This window comes from Ceratotherium simum, chromosome 38, assembly GCF_057802395.1.
Source record: "Ceratotherium simum simum isolate JZ-2026a chromosome 38, ASM5780239v1, whole genome shotgun sequence".
In the NCBI taxonomy this organism is placed as follows: Eukaryota; Metazoa; Chordata; class Mammalia; order Perissodactyla; family Rhinocerotidae; genus Ceratotherium; species Ceratotherium simum.
This window is the reverse complement of record NC_141937.1, coordinates 9,473,073-9,489,208: the sequence shown is the minus strand read 5'-3', so window position 1 is coordinate 9,489,208 and position 16,136 is coordinate 9,473,073. Positions and strand designations below refer to the sequence as shown.

Here is a 16,136-nt window from a genome sequence, read left to right as displayed (position 1 = left end):
AAATAATAAAATAAAATTATAAAAAAAAAAAAAAAGAACAAGTGCTGAAAAAAAAAAAAGATATAGAAACAAATAGCAAGTAATTCCCTTCTTATCAGTAATTATTTTAAATGTAAGTGATTCAGACTCTCCACCCAAAAGACAGAAATTGGCAGAATGGATAAAAACGTAGGATCCAACTATACGCCATCTACGAGAGACCCATTTTAGACCCAAAGACACACATAGAAGATATTCCCTGCGAATAGTAACCAAAAGAGAACAGCAGTGGCTATCCTAGTGTCAGACAAAATAGATTTTAAATCAAAAAAGGTTATAAAAGATAAAGAAGGACATTATATATTAATAAAAGTTTCAATGCAGCAAGAAGATATAACAATGATAAATGTCTATGCACCTAATAACAGACCGTCAAGACATATAAAGCAATTACTGACAGAATTGAAGGGAGAAATGGATAGTTCTACAATAATAGTTGGAGATGTCAATACTCCACTCTCAATCATGGATAGAGCAACCAGATAGAAGATAAGTAAGGAAACAGAGGACTTAACACAATAAACAACTAGGTACATGGGTGTGTATTTTATTATAAAGCTTTAAGCTATATAGGTATGTTTCATATATCCTGTTTTACATATGTGAGATCTTCTAATGATCAACAATTTAAGAGTAAATGAACAGTAAGGAATTGGTGACAGTGAGCCTTGAGTACTTTTCCAAGAAATTTGAATAAAAGGGAAGAAGAGGCCTGAGACTGGGCTCCAGGAGGGACCCAGACCAAGAGAGGGTTACTGTTCTTTTTTTGCTTTGGATTAGTTGAGCCTGTTTCTAACCTGTGGGGATAGGGCTTGGGCAAGTGGGGTCATTGCCATCAATAAAGCTGCCAGAGGAGCCAGGAAGGGCATTCTCCGGACCTGAGTGGAAGAACAGCCTCGAACAGGATTTCAGGGGGTGGGCAGAGTGCAGGTGGAGAGATAGCCTGTCAGGCTTCCTCTGACAGCAGCGGCCTCCACACTCAGTGGAGAGGCCTCCTGCCAGTTCTCAGTGATGAACGCCAGTCCTCAGCAGTCAGGAGGACATTCTTTGAGGCCCCACAAGGGAAAAGCAAAATGTGAGGCATACACTTTCCATTCCCACTGTTTTGTTTTTTTTTTTGCAGGTTGAGGGGAAGTGATAGGTAGAGGGAGGACAAGCTGGCACATGGCCTCTACATCCAGGTAGATTAGAGAATCTGCGACCCATGGAGCCCTGAGGGCCTCTGGGTTCCATGGTCTTCACCAAATGCCAGGTGACGAGTAATGTAGATTCCAGGAGTAGGGCATGAGGAAAGCAGGGGAGCTTCACTCCCCCAGGAACATTCCAGAGGATTATGGCCAAAGACCTTGTAAACCAGAAGCTGCCTAGCCAGCACTATCATTGTTCACTGTCAGTGGTGGCCACTAAGCCCTTTCTATCAACCCCAAATTCAGCAGGAAGCAGGATAAAGAAAATGCTGATGTGTGATTCCCCTCCTGAAGGCTTTGTCTGCCCCCCGCTGAGCTCCCCCCCACCCCCAACTGTCCTGTGTGTGTTTGGCCTCTAGGTACGTTAAAATCTATCTGCTGCCTGACAAATCCTCGCAGGGAAAACGCAAGACTGGAGTCCAAAGGAACACTGTGGACCCAACCTTTCAGGAGACCTTGAAGGTACTTGCTGGACAAACATTCATGTGCTGAGTCCCCCACCCTGGGCTGAGCACAAGGGGCCAGAGTCCAGCGGATGTTTCTTCCAAACCCTTGAGTCAGTTAAATATAAGTGCAGACACCTATACATTTCTGCGGGCTCTGTCAATCAGTGGCAAGTTCGTAGAAAATAAATTTCAGCCTTTGTACAGGAAAAGTGCAGAGTTGGCTGGACTGGAGAATGCTTTTGATTAATGATTTCCAAGAAAATGGTGAAAAAGAACCTGGCTGCCTCTCAATTTCTAAAACAGGTTTGTCCTGTTGAATTTTTATGACTATTGGAGAGGTATTCCAAGCACATTGAACTACTGAGTTACTATCTTTGTAAAGGTGCTCCTTTACTGTAGTATCTGGCAAATCCAGGTTTCTTCTTATTTTATGAAAAAAATAGTCATTTTATGAAAAACATTTTATAGAAGAATTGTTTGGGTTTTCACTTTCTTTGGTGCTAGGAAATATGATTTGTGGTTTAGGGCAGAGATGGGGAGGGACTCCCTCTTGCTAGGATTTAGGGAGGAGAGTCGGACTTGATGTCTGGTGTATGCAGATAGCTAGGGAGAGCAGTCCAGATGTGTGGAGATGTATCCAGTCAAGGCTAGGCAGCCCAAGGATCCCATGTGTCAAGCCTGCGAAGGAGAGAGCTTTGCCTTCCTTGGCAAGTAGGGGTATTTATGAACTCCCAGCCAGGGACGATCGGGGCAGCTGGCACACAGTCTCATTCGTTAAATAATAATAGCCATTGTTTTCTGTGTGCCTGCTGTGGCCAATTGCTCTATATACCCACTGACCTAGGTATTAGAATCCTCATTTACCAATGGGGAAACTGAGGCTTGGAGAGTACTTAGAAGTATAGCTCTAATCTACGATAGACCAACAATTCTTTACAAAATTTATGTTCATTGGAATCCCCAAGGAATATATATATATACTTTTTGTGGTGAGGAAGATTCACTCTGAGCTAACATCTGTGCCAGTCTTCCTCTATTTTGTATATGGGATGCTGCCACAGCATGGCCACTGACGAGTGGTGTAGGTCCATGCCTGGGATCTGAACTCACAAACCCAGGCCAACAAAGCAGGGTGTGCTGGACCTCACCACTATGCCACGGGGCTGGCCTCCCCAAGGGATATGTTTTAAAAAGTAGATTGTGATTCAGCAGGTGTGGGCGGGGCCTGAGATGCTGTTGGTCTGAGACCATTCTAGTAGCAAGTCACTGGAGTTTGGTCTTCAGATGGTTTTGCTCACAGACCTGCTAAAAGAATTTTGAAAAGCTATGTACCTCCTCATACATTTTAAGTGGATATCTAAAATTACTCATCGGACGTTTAATTAAGTATTTTGTGCTAAATAGTGGTGGACAAATATTTCACATTTTATGAAATGAGACAAAGATAAGGATTGACTATGTTGTAGATAAATAATTATACAGTTTGATTTTTAAAGTTTTAACTACCTTTTTAAAAATGTACATAGAATCTCAAAGAAATCACTGAAAATTTTTATCCATTGGTTTTATCCAGGATATTTTGAATATTTTGGTTGTCCTGGAAAACCGTCCAGATAGATTGAAAAGAATCAGTGTCCCAGGGCCGGCCCCGTGGCGTAGTGGTTAAGTGCATGCACTCTGCTGCTGGCGGCCCGGGTTCGGATCCTGGGCGCGCACTGACACACTGCTTGTCAGGCCATGCTGTGGTGGCGTCTCACATAAAGTAGAGGAAGATGGGCATGGATGTTAGCTCAGGGCCAGTCTTCCTCAGCAAAAAGAGGAGGATTGATAACCTGGATGTTAGTTCAGGGCTGATCTTCCTCACAAAAAAAAAAAAAAAAAAGAATCAGTGTCCCGACACAGGCTAAGCCTTATCTTCATAGAAATGCGTCTAGGATGGAAAAGGTGGGAAGATGGAGAGGCTGAGCAATCGTTAAGAGATTTGCAGAAACCAGTATTTCCCATTACCCCTTTGCTTAGCACAGGGAGGTTTGTGCAGCCTGGGGCAGGCACCAGCGTAAGATTCGGGCTGTGAGAACTCTCTTCCAGTTTTGAGAAAAGTGCATGTGAAAGTTGAAGATCTAGAAATTGATCCTCCAAGTTTTCTAAGCAGAGCACCCCTTGGGAAGACCTCCTGCCTTCCAGGGGTGCTGGCACCCCACTTGACCACTTTATGGGTCTGATACGAAACAAGGGTTCAATAACTTGTACTTTTGTTCATTATTGAGAAAAGCGAATTAATAGGCTAAGGAGGAGGCTCTCAGTGGCTGAGGTGGGGCTCCCGGCTCCCTTGGAGAGCCTGGCTGTGTCGCCTCGCCTCTGAGAAGGGCGGTGGGTCACCTCACACAGGGCCTTTGGCCTCCAGTCTCCCTCGGGGCAGAAGCCCGCCCTCAGCTGTGGGGAAGGGAGAGGAGGCTTTTTCGTCCTCCAGAGTGTGCTGAGAGCTCCTGGGAGGACGTTACAGGAACAGCTCTGGGGGACCCTGGAGCATCAGCTCAGGTCCAGCACGCCCTCCACATCAGGGCAAATGCCGGCACTAAAAGCTCATGCTTTGCATTTTTTAAAACAGAATTCTTGTTTTCAGTATTTTTGGACACCCTGGCTGGGACAGTTACGGCCAGATGCAAATTCAGATCCCAAGCAGTACAGATCTTGGCGAGATTTCCAGAGCGCCTTGAGTTGAACAAGAACCTTCATCCTTGTCTTGGGGAGAGAACTTGACCGTGGGAGGGAGCTTAGTGGCTGCCCACAGTTTTCCCCAGGCAGAGCGCTAGGCGCTTGCAGAGTTGGGGAGGTTCGGTGCTCGAGAAGGGAGAAACCCCCAGCTCTAAGCAGCGTGGCCCACTCTGCCCACACCAGGACGCTGGCTGCAGTCTGCTGGAGGGAGGCCCTGGTGGCCTGGAGCTGTGGCCCTGGGAGCCCAGGTGACATCTCTGTTCTGCCTCTGCAGTACCAGGTGGACCCCGCCCAGCTGGTGAGCCGGCAGCTGCAGGTCTCTGTGTGGCACGTGGGCATGCTCACCCGGAGGGTGTTTCTTGGGGAAGTGATCATTCCTCTGGCCACGTGGGACTTTGAAGACAGCACGATGCAGTCGTTCTGCTGGTATCCACTTGGGGCCAAGGTAATGTCTGGTTTGGGACTGAGCGACCCCACCCCCGCATCGTGGGAACTTCCCAAAGGCATCCAAGAAGAGAAACCTACCTGGGAAGCCTTGGACCCAAGAATATGGCGCGCTTGTTGGGCTGTGAGTTTAAATAGACACTTCCTTGGGGGAAAAGGCTCAATGTCGGGCTCGCCTGATGGGATTAGGCTGAGGGACTTTTAGTTTGTACCCGAATAGCCCAACCTGCAGTGTAGCCCCAAGACCAGCCTGGATCAGGGTGGGTGTTCAGCCCTCCTGTGATGGCCTTGTGGGTCCACGTGCTTCAGGATCACGCGGTCTCAGCTGTCTGACAGCTGCTGCTGGCTGAAGTCCACAACCTGCATCCAGTGAGGCTGCCCACAGGTGTGCCCCACACAGCTCAGTCACGCGGCTCTAATGCATTGTTTCTAAGCTCCCCGCCCCGGGACTCCCAAAACCATGACGGGGGAGAGTGACTGGACCAAATGCTGTGGGGCAGGCAGAGGCTGCCCTGACCAGTGGGATCTCCTGTCCCCGCTCTGGCAGTGCAGCTCACCTCAGGGTGGGGGTCGGATAGGCCAGGAGAGGAGCTGGCTGATTTGGGGTCTGCTCACAGGCTGTGCAGGTAAGAGGAGGGGCTGGGGAGAAAGGTTAGCATTTCTTAGGGTGAGAAAAAGTGGGCTCCATCATCTTCTACGAAATGACAGTAGGATGTGCCAAGTTGTCACCAGGACTGGCCCAGGTCCCATGTGCCCTTCCACCTCTTTTCCTCTCTGAAGCCAGGGAGGCTCTAATTCACAACGCCTCTGCTCGGAAATGTGTTTGGTTTCTGGACACTCCGGGTCAGACCGAGGGTCCTCAGCCTGGGAGCTGTCCAGCCCCACCTCTCCATTGTCTTCTCTCTGTGTGGTCTGTGCAGCCCCTGCGTCACCATCCCAGTGACCTGTGCCTTCTCTTCTCAGAGCCTCAGTCCATCCTGAGCCTTGGGAACAGGGAATATCCACTTGCAATGCTTTCTGCTACCCAAGGTCTGCCGGAGACTTGGCTTAAATCCCACCTCCTCCACTAAGGCTTTCCTGATTTGCCGGGGAGCTGGGGACAAAGAGGGGGCCAACTCATGCCGACTGGAGGGTGACTCCTGGGCCCAGGGCACAGAGCCTGGGACCCTGCTGTCTCCCGTGCCTGGGGCAGTCCCTGGCACAGAAGGGTAGCTTCAATCTTTACTGACCTGGATGGAGTCGATGGGGCCTTGATTTTATTTACTTTTTTAAACTCAGGTTGTGTGCAGATTTTCTTAGGACCACCCTGTGGGAATGTGCGAGGGCCTTTGGGCCCCTCTGCTTCCTCAGCCCATCTGCCTCGGGTGGGCTGTTTGCCTGGGTAGCTGAGCTGAGGGTGGTGAGGATGGGAGTAAAGAGTCACCACAAATGGAAGACGAGCCCTGCATGGGCATGTCCACTCCACCTCCAGGCTCTCCAAGGCCTGCAGAGGCTTTGCAAGGGTGCAGAGGTGGGAAGGGGATATTTATGGACAGAGGAACCCAGAAGGTTCTGGGGGCTGGGGGATCCTGCTGCTGAGTTCTGCCTCTTGCCCCCAGGCAGAGAAATACGAAGATGGTGTTCCTCCAAATTATGGAGAACTCGCAGTCCGGGCCAAGCTGGTCCTCCCTGGAGGGCCCAGAAAGCTCCAGGAGGCTCAAGAAGGTAGGTGGCCTCCAGCCTTGTGAATGTTCGTCTATCACTGTGTCAGCATCCCCAAAGCCCGGAGCCGCAGGAGGGCTGAGAGGTGGGACGATGTTTTAGAGCATTTCCTCTCTGCCGCCCACTGATCCCGCACGCTCTGCTAACTCTTACCAAGAACTCTGAAGCCCAGCCTGGGAGACGGGGTCTTTGGAGTGCATGGCTTGGAAGGGAACTGAATGACCCCAAATCAGGCCAGGCCTTTGATGCCCACTTTACAAGGCTCTTAGGACACCAACCCCGGGGCTTTCCTCCCAAGGGGCTGGCTCGGATGGTCCCCTGGTGAAAACAGTCCTGCAGTGGCGCCTCTTGAAGAATAACCCCCTGCATTATGGTTGGGAGTTCGGCTCTTTAGGAACCAAGAGTATGTCTCAAGGCGGCAGGGCCCGCAAGGCTCCGAGTGAGTAACTTCCTACTCCTGGGCCACGTGAGCAGCTGCTGCCCAGCAAGAGAATGGATCAAGGACAGGAGCTTACAGGAGATTTAACTATCTTAAATAACGCGGGGCATATGGAAAAGATGAGGGTGGGGAGTGAAGACAGGGAGAACGTGCAATTCCCTGGTGTAGTTTAGTGATTTCCTATAGACTGGAAGAGGAAATTCTGCCAAGCTCATAGGGCCACCAGCAGAGCGGCAGCCTCTGTGGTCATCACCAACTCCCTAGAGCAGAGGTCTTGGGGCCCTCACTTTCCCCAAAACCACTGGCTACAATTAGACTGAAACTTCTGCATCGTTCCTCTCCTTGGGTTCTTCTTCGCTCTTTCTGCAGCTTCTGTGTCCCTAGGATTTAGCCATCCTTCCTTGCTGTCATCATGTTGACCGTGCAGTAGAACAGCGTGTGAGGAGGGACAGCAGAGCCTTCCACGGTGGGCGCGCTCCTCTCCGTCTGCTCTCTTGGGGTCTGAGGGCCCTAACACATCCTTGCATTCATCTATCAGTTTTGGGGTGGTGGCATTGCATGCCAACGTGCAGTAGGATTGACAGTAAATGCCGGCTTTCCTTCCAGGGACAGGCGATCAGCCATCATCTAACGGTCAACTCTGTTTGGTAGTCCTGGGAGCCAAGAATTTACGTGTGCGCTCAGACGGTACCTTAAACTCATTTGTTAAGGGGTAGGTATTAGATTTAATCAAATATTACTTATCGATGATCTAATATACGTGTGGCATGGTCCCTGTGAGGGAACACCAAAAAGTATGTCATTTTAAACTTGTCTTATTTTAGCTGTCCTATGAAAATTCAGCATAAGGTGTGTCAAAGACTCTGATTTCCAAGAATTCATGGGATTTGGACATGCTGAGGCTAGATTTGGAACACGACAATTTAACCTGAAACCCCAATCTTATCAGTCCTTGTTTTATCAGTAAATCAGCATTCACTGACTGACACGGAGCATGGAAAAATTGGTGTATTTGGTAAATATTCCCTTAGCTTAACATCTCTGCTGGGATTCAGAGTAAGATGGGTGACTCTGCATTATTTCACTCTTATTCATTACAGGTGTGTTGGTATCTCCACAAGTAAAGCAAACGCCATTAATTATTATGTAGTGTTGCTAAATCCCCAGTCAGTGACATAATGGAAAAATGATGGCTTACTGTGTCAAGATAGGACTGAGTTCATGTCCCCACTCTGTCACGTATCTGCATGGCCTTGGGCAAGTTACTTGGCCCTTCTGAATTCATTCTCCCGAGGAGAACGGGGTTAAAAAGAGCTAACCCGTGTGTGCTGTCCCGGGCCCTGGGTAGCCCTGGATAGCAGGTCTAATGAGTAGTGCTGTCGCCTCGTGTAAGCACACCAAGGAGGGGGATGAAGACAAGGGGCCGTGTGGCCTCAGAATCCCAAATTACACTCAGTGCCTGGTGCAGAATTCAGCTGTAAATGCGGAACTTCCTAGTGAGAGGTCACACAGCTAATCTTGCGATTCCCATCTCGTTTCTTGCTTAGGATTTTTTTGTGTGTGTGAGGAAAATCAGCCCTGAGCTAACATCCACGCCAATCCTCCCTTTTTTTTTTTTGCTGAGGAAGACCAGCCCTGAGCTAACATCTATTGCCAATCCTTCTCTTTTTTCCCCCTTTTTCTCCCCAAAGCCCCAGTAGATAGTTGTATGTCATAGTTGCACATCCTTCTAGTTGCTGTATGTGGGACGCGGCCTCAGCATGGCCAGACAAGCAGTGCATCGGTGCGCGCCCGGGATCCGAACCCTGGCTGCCAGTAGCGGAGTGCGTGCACTTAACCGCTAAGCCACGGGGCCGGCCCCTTGCTTAGGATTTTTATTTTGTAATGGGTTTAGCTCTTTTCTTAGCACAGAGAGTCTTTGATGAGCAAGTACCAGTAGGGAAGGGGGCGTGTCGAGGGCGGTATTACAGGGTCTGTGTTGGTTTCCCTTCTGCAGCTGTCTCACGCTGCCAGACCAGCAGAAACTGAGACTCAAGTCCCCGGTCCTGAAGAAGCAAGCCTGTCCCCAGTGGAAACACTCCTTTGTTTTCAAGGATGTAACCCCCTCTCAGCTGAGGCAAGCCAGCCTCGAATTAACCGTTTGGGACCAGGCCGTCTTTGGTGTGAGCGACCGCTTGCTGGGAGGAGCCAGGCTCAGTTCCAGTAAGTCTGAGATTTTTATTGGGCCCCAGAAGCAAAGTTTACCCTTAGTGACTGTCTTGCATGGACACCATTAAAAGAAAAATCATGCTTCCATCTGGGCAGGTGATTTAACCGGCTCTGAACTTGCCTAGCCCGCCATAAATGGAGATTACTAAGTCTAGAGCAATAATACAGCAAAGTATTTCAACAATGTAAATCAGATTTAGATCTGCTAAAGAAACAAAAATTGCAGGCCTCCAAATGGGCTGGGTACAGTATCTGCTTTTGTTTCTGGTATCAATCATAAAGGAATTATTTTCTTAAAGGAAAATACCTTCTTAACCCAAAGAAATGGCAATTCAGCAGGTATTTCATTAAGAGAGGGACAAAAGGGTGATGCTTTCAGTGTTGCTCAACAGGGATGTTCCTGGCATTCTGTAGGGGACAGTCCTTTTTCAGAGAGGGCTTGCACGCCCTGGCCCCCCCCGCTGGTTGCCAGCAATGCCACGCACTGTGACAACCCAAACACCTACATACGTTTCCAAGGCCTCCGAGCGAGGACCAGTGAGTATAAACAAGACTCACTATTAAATGACAATTTGTTTTAAAAGGAACATTGTCCAAAGCACACCCCTTTCCTCTAAGGATCTCCTTTCCATGAACAAACCTGGCCCCTGGTCTGAGATGCCCCCACCTGTCCATAGCCATGGTGATGTATTAAGACAGTCGACTCCCCTTCTCAAAAAATCAATGCACCAAACCTGTCCCCTCCTACAGGAAAGAAAACAGCTTCAGAGTTTTGAGGCCTCACAGGACCCGAGAGGAATTCCCGAGCACCTCTCGTTCTGAACACCAGTTCTGTTGGGGGTGGGGGGGTCTCTCTCTTACTCGCCAGTGGTTGACATTTTAATATGATCTATGTTGAGATGAAAAATTACTTTATACTTTTCTTGCTGGTCCTTATTTTTAAAAAGCTGAGAAGGGGGATGGGAAAGTGGGCCCACCATTCCTAATTTGTCACTTCACTCACGTCACAGAGGAAGATCCAGCTGGCGGCACCGACTCATGCTCGCAATCAAAGCTTCAATGGCAGAAAGTTCTTTCCAGCCCCAATTTATGGACAGACATGACTCTCATCCTGCACTGAAGCGAAGGTTCGTTTGCAGCAGGTGTTTCAAGGGTCACGTGCCTAAAGGTCGCTGAAGAACAGACTGTGGATACACAGCTGGAAGAGGCCCTCTGGAGTGTTCACCTCCATCTACAGCTCTGTCGTGTACCTAAAATCTTCCATATCCCTCTGTGTATATTTAAGTTAAACAGAGCAATTAATTTTATAAGTCTCAGGTTGGTTATCTGTGATTTGAGAGATGTGGAAAACGGCCCAATTTCAATAAATGTTCAAGTTACCTCTGTGGCCCAGTGCTTATCAAATAGTGCAAATTACATTGCACATTATGTGCATTTCTAAGAGAAAAAAGGAGCCTGGTGAGTATTCGATCCCTCCCATTCTACTGCGGAAAGGTGTTTCTGGAGGCAGGTCAGCCAAGCCCATGGAGCTGTGCAGGGACTCCCACTGCGGGTTGTGAGCGGTAAGGTCCCGCTGAGGGACGCCTGGCCCCACAAAGCACTGCCGACAGGTCTGCATGGACAGTCGAGCAGAGACGGGCCCTCCCTTCCCCCCTCACACATGAGTCGACATCCAGTGGGGCATCTTGCCTTGCACGTCTTTTATTTCAGAAGTCTGCAGTGCGGGGTTCCTCGGCACAGGACGTCCCAACCGAAGGGAAAAGGACAAAGCAGAGCATGAGAAGGAAGGCTATGAGTGAGCAGGACGGGCAGTGTGTGACAGCTGACGTTTTAAGGGCTTTTCAAGGATGTGGTAGAGAATGGAAATAGTTTGGAACAGGTTCTTCTTGTGGAAACAAGAGACCATAACCAGGTCAGGTCACAAGAGTCCCTTTATGGCTGCAGTCTGAATTATCAAGATAGCTTGTGTATTTTTCAAACAAGAGCTCTGATAGAAAACTGGAACGTGCATAGTCAATTACAGGCACAAAGAACACGGAAAGTACAAAAAGGCATTTTTACAGAGGTGATTATAGCAGTTAATCAGCTTCGTTACTGCCCTCACGTCACATCGGATCAAGTCCCATGGTTACATGGTTTTTTACATGTAATTCTTTTATTATTCTGTAAAAGGTAACAAAATATACAGAATGAAACTTTCCCTTTTTTAAACTAAAGTTACAAACCCATATTATCACTTATATATAAATAGTATGCTCTAGAGCTGATGATTCATTAGGTGGTTAAGTCCGACAATGTAGCCCTCTAACTGTTAGGCAAAAAAAAAAACCAACCAAACAAGAAAAGTTTATCGGAGAGTGGAGCATCCTCCTGGATCCTTTATCCTGGATGATGCCAGGACTCTGTCAACTGCACTGAAGGAGGAAAGAAAGCATTGTGTGTGCACGTGTGTCTAAGAGTGCGCTAGACTCAGTTTTCAAAGTAATTTTCACCCCTCAAAATACATAAATATACAAAGATGAATCCTTCATAGAAATCAAGAACAAATCAATCAATTGGAGCTAATTTCAAATACAGGAAAAAGTATGGCACAGAATATAAGCCACAATGTGGTTTTAATTATGCTGAATCTTGTTTCATACATGCCAGCATGGAGTATGTTATTCAGACTTTACAGGCATCTTTCCTTAATCCAATTGGTCCTGCTCCAAGCAGAAAACAGGAAGTGATTCAATAATAATAATATTAATAAAAGTCAGGCCTGTTTGGCACTCGGATACAACTGGGAAAAATAACCCAGGGAAGCTTCCACTGGTCCCAGCCCCAGATTGTTCCCATGAAATAACTACTCTCTCTTTAAAGGAACTGGAATATGATGAGGGGTCTAGACTTAGAGAACTACGAAGACAGGTGTTAGAGCCCGACAGTGACCCTCCGCAGAGCCCAGTGTGAGGCCCTGCTGCCCACAGTCCAGGCTGGGCTTCACAGGGCCTCGAACTCATCGATCCTCTGCTTGGTGTTGCCCTGCCGGATCTGCCGCAGTGTCTTGTACTTGTCTCGGCCCTGCCTCATGTTCTCGTTGTGGATGATGTCGTTGTGGGTCCTCTTGTTCTCGTCTCTGGCCTGGGACAGCTCACTGGTCAGAGTCTGCAACATAAGAAGCACTGGTCAGGCACGACCCCTTCTGCACGTGTCACAGTGACCCCTCCCCTCCCTAGGAAAAGTGGGTGCTAGGTGGGACGGCTCGTTCTGTGGCTCTGCCTAAGGCCCGCCTCCTCCAGCTAGATGCCAAGGAAGCCCCTGGGGACCTAAGGAGTGGGCGCCCTGCCGCCCGTTGGCCCCAGTGCACTCACCAGCAGCTGCCGCTGCACGCGCTCATTCTTCTCGGCCTCGGTGATGCGCCTTTCCTCATTGCGGTGGTCCAGGATGCCCTCGCTGGACAGCTCGGCGCTGTAGCCCGAGTCCTCTGTGCCCTCCTCCTGCGGGTTCTCCTGGACGTGGTAGCTCACCGGCTCATACACGGGGGGCGGCGGGGGCGGGGGGGCGGTCATCACCAGGTGCAGCTCCTCCTTGGTCTTCACCAGGTCATCTTGGGCCTCTCTGGCCTTTGAAAGCAAGTCAACAGACAGGTGAGAACTTAAACGCAGAGCCTTGTGTTTGGGCCATTTTCCGCAGAATTACCTTTTCTCCCAGGAGGCCCATTCTCCCTGCTAAGAGAACAAGGATTCCACACCCTCTCTCCCCCTTGCTCTCTCCTGGCGGCTGATGCACGTGCCCTGAAGCAGCAGGGACCGAGGATGTGGACTATGGCTCATCAGAAGGGTCTGGGCTCCAGACCCTCTGAGCAGTTATCAATTGTGTCCACAGCACGAAGAGAGAAACTGATGCCAGGGGCTTGATACTTCCCAGTACCATAACCTCTTTTTTTCTGCCTATAATCCTACTATATGCGCATACATTTTTGAAAAAAAGAATTATTAAAGAAAGAGAAATCCTCCGTCCACTGGCCAGCGCCACAATAACACATTGGTGTGCAGTTTATTCTCCTTCCTTGTGCGGCTGCTGCTCCTCAAGCTCCTCACCGCCTGCCGGCTCCATGCTCAGCACTTTCTTACCCATCACTCCTAATCCTTCCAGCAACTTCTCACGAGCACACACACTCAGTCCTGCCCACCTCATCACCACCCCGACCCTGGAGATGAGCTTTGTACCTGTTCTGTAACCAGCTTTGCTCACTTAACACCTTATAATGAGTACTTTCACCAAAATCTTAAGCACCGAAGTCTTCTGCACACAGCTTGGGTTGGGGCTGGGGACAGGGGTGAAGACAGTGAGGGGAGGCACCAGAAGGGGCCACCGCAGATGGGGAAGTGTGAAAAAGGACAGGCGAGGGGTAGGGAGGGGGGAGGAGCCCCCCCCAGTCTGGCTGAGGCCTATACTCTGAACCACACCACACCCAAAGCTCCCAGGGACCACGCTTTGCTGGTGGGCGTGAAGGCCCATCATGGAGGGATGCACTCTCCAGATGCTGCAGCTGAACATGGCTCTCACTGTTACAATTTATTAAACCTCTCTGAGCAACCTGACAAGTTGGCTACCACTCCCAATCTGCAACAAGGAAACCGGGGCTCAGAGAGGCGAGGCTGCTTGCCCTGGTCACACAGCGAATAAGTGGCAGAGCCTGGACTCTCGTTCTGGTCTGGAAACCTCCAAGGTCTGGATCTTTCCATGGTGCCATGCTGCATATACCAACAGTCAGGAGGGGCAGGAGGGCTTGTTTCAGGCACTGCGGCCCATTGCTGGGGGCACCAACATAATCCTATTTAAAGCTGGTTCCTGATGGGGGCTGCATGATGGGGCTGAACGGACTGGGGTGGCCAGAGCAGAGTGGGTGGGAATGAACAAGGGGCTCTTTGTTCCCTAATCCGACAACATGCTTGCTGGGGCACAAAGGCGAGCCCATTCCCATGGGGATTTCTGCTTAAGTACAGCTGGTGTCGGCAGGGATTACAAAAAGTCCCCGAGGCTCTTGATGCGACATGCAAGCCTGGCCCAGGCCAGCCCGTGCCCACCACGGAAGGGCCCACGGCAGGCGGGCTGCGGAGGCGAGGCCTCAGCCGCAGACTCACCCTGTGCTGCCACTCCTCCACCTCGGTCTCCTTGCGCCTCCTAGCCTCTTCCAAGAGGGCGATCTTGGCGGTGTACTCGGCGAGTTCCGCAGCCTGGGAAAGGAGCGCAAAGACGAAATTATTCCTGGGATCCTTTCAACCGAGTCCATTTGTGAGTGAACGGTCACACATTTGGGTGAACAGCTTCCCTTATAACACGGCCCAGTCCCTCCCTCCTCTCTGGCCTGCAGGGTCCATCGCCGCCTGCCGTGCCTGGGAGAACACGCCTCGCCGAGACTGCCACGTCCCCCTCCCTGACCCAACAACAAACAGCACAGCCCCCTCCCCACCAGCCACTTGACACCATCAGGCGGGTCATTTTACAGCCCCAGATACAAATTATTACGAGGCGGGTGTCACGTTTTCAATCCCCGGAGGCAGCCGCTCCATAATTCAGCATCGTGAAACTCGGGGACTCCTACCAGCTGCTCCTGGCTCTTTATCTGATCCACCGCCTGCCTCTCCAGCTCCTCCTTGGCGCGCAGCGCGGCCATGCGGTCAGCCTCCAGGCGCTCGGCCTCCTCCTGCGCCCGCTTCCTCTCCTCCTCCAGCTGCAGGGCCCTCTGAATCTGGTCCGAGAGCTCTGAAGGGAGCACAGGACCACGGCTGCTCAAAGGCTTGGGGACCGGGAGTCCTGCCCTAAACCCCCAGCCCGGTGGGATCAGATGGGTCATGGACGGGAATCCCACCCAAAGCTGCAAAGCATTGGACCCCGTTACAGGCTGACGGGCCTCTTCTTCCAGTGACACCAAAAGGAAAGTGCTCTACCAAGTGTCCCTGTTGTGTTTACAGGACAACATCCTCATGATGGTTAGAACCCTGTACCGAGATGTGCAACAGCTGGCCAGGGCCTGGCTCCCACATCCCTGTGTACTGCTCTCCTGGGAGCCTCAAAAAGTGCACTGCTAACCCCCACTTCTAGTTCATAGGTCGGGGGGACTCACTAGGTGGGGGCAACGCAGCACGCCCTGGGCACTCACTAGCGGTGTGATCTCAGGCAAATTATTCCTCCTGCTCAACCTTAACATCCTCATCAGGAAAATGGGGATAACTCAGTACCTCTCTCAGGATTGAGGGAACATTCAAAAAGATAACATACATGAAGCATTCAGCACAGAACAAGCACAGGTATTAATAAAGTACAGAATTATTTTCTAATCCAAATAACTGTTGTGTTCTCTCTCTTCTACAAGTCTCTGTTTTGGGTGTTGTGTTAAACAGACGCATATTCTTAGATTTCCTTCCTGTTGTGTGTGTGTGTCCTGACCTCTGTGGACATATTAGAACTGGACCCGGAACCAGCGTCTACCCCAGGAGAGCACAAATCGCACCCTTCTCTGCCTTCTTGGTCTTCTCTTCATAGTCCTGGAGCCTGAGCATCAGCTCCTCCTTCTCCCGCAACATCTGCTCTTTTTCTCTCTCAACGGTTTCTCTCCTTTTCTTCTCAGTTTCCAGCTGCTGCCTGTTACGGGGTCGGGGGGAAGCGGCACAGGAATGTTTAGACTCTGGCAGGCTAGTGTGATGTCAACACGCTTCAACAGTCAGTCATCTGAGCGCGACGCCCTGGCCGCCACCAGCCCTGAAGCCAGCACGTCACCAGCCCCAGCAATCTGAAGGAGCCGCTGCGTCTGAGTCACCTTGTGTCCCCAGCACCTAGTCCAGGCCTCAGGCCTGTATCTGCGGGCTGAACAAAGGGCCACAGGCCCGTCCTCTGGTTGGTCTGGACTAAGGAAGTGACAGCAGTGACCCCCACTCCCTCGAGCGCTCCCCCTCCCAGGCTCTGCCACTG

General features: G+C 50.3%; 2 protein-coding genes across 6 annotated transcripts in view; one reads left to right on the top strand and one right to left on the bottom strand.

The window, feature by feature from the left end:
• The window catches only part of SYTL3 (synaptotagmin like 3), an 80,751-nt gene extending 70,192 nt beyond the window's left edge, over positions 1–10,559 (top strand). For all 5 annotated transcript variants that reach the window (XM_087425078.1, XM_087425077.1, XM_004440521.3 and 2 more), the window contains 6 exons: positions 1,586–1,688; positions 4,662–4,832; positions 6,430–6,535; positions 7,578–7,683; positions 8,968–9,173; positions 10,190–10,559. In XM_087425078.1, the coding sequence (XP_087281204.1) occupies positions 1,586–1,688; positions 4,662–4,832; positions 6,430–6,535; positions 7,578–7,683; positions 8,968–9,173; positions 10,190–10,299 (802 nt within the window). In that variant the 3' untranslated portion in view covers positions 10,300–10,559. The remainder of the gene's footprint in view (positions 1–1,585; positions 1,689–4,661; positions 4,833–6,429; positions 6,536–7,577; positions 7,684–8,967; positions 9,174–10,189) is intronic.
• Positions 10,560–10,860: 301 nt separating this feature from the next.
• Positions 10,861–16,136, bottom strand: part of EZR (ezrin) — a 50,447-nt gene continuing 45,171 nt past the window's right edge. The window contains exons 10-14 of the mRNA XM_087425079.1: positions 15,679–15,809; positions 14,770–14,930; positions 14,309–14,401; positions 12,533–12,784; positions 10,861–12,326 (exon numbers count right to left, since the gene is read on the bottom strand). Of these exons, the coding sequence (XP_087281205.1) occupies positions 12,162–12,326; positions 12,533–12,784; positions 14,309–14,401; positions 14,770–14,930; positions 15,679–15,809 (802 nt within the window). The 3' untranslated portion in view covers positions 10,861–12,161. The remainder of the gene's footprint in view (positions 12,327–12,532; positions 12,785–14,308; positions 14,402–14,769; positions 14,931–15,678; positions 15,810–16,136) is intronic.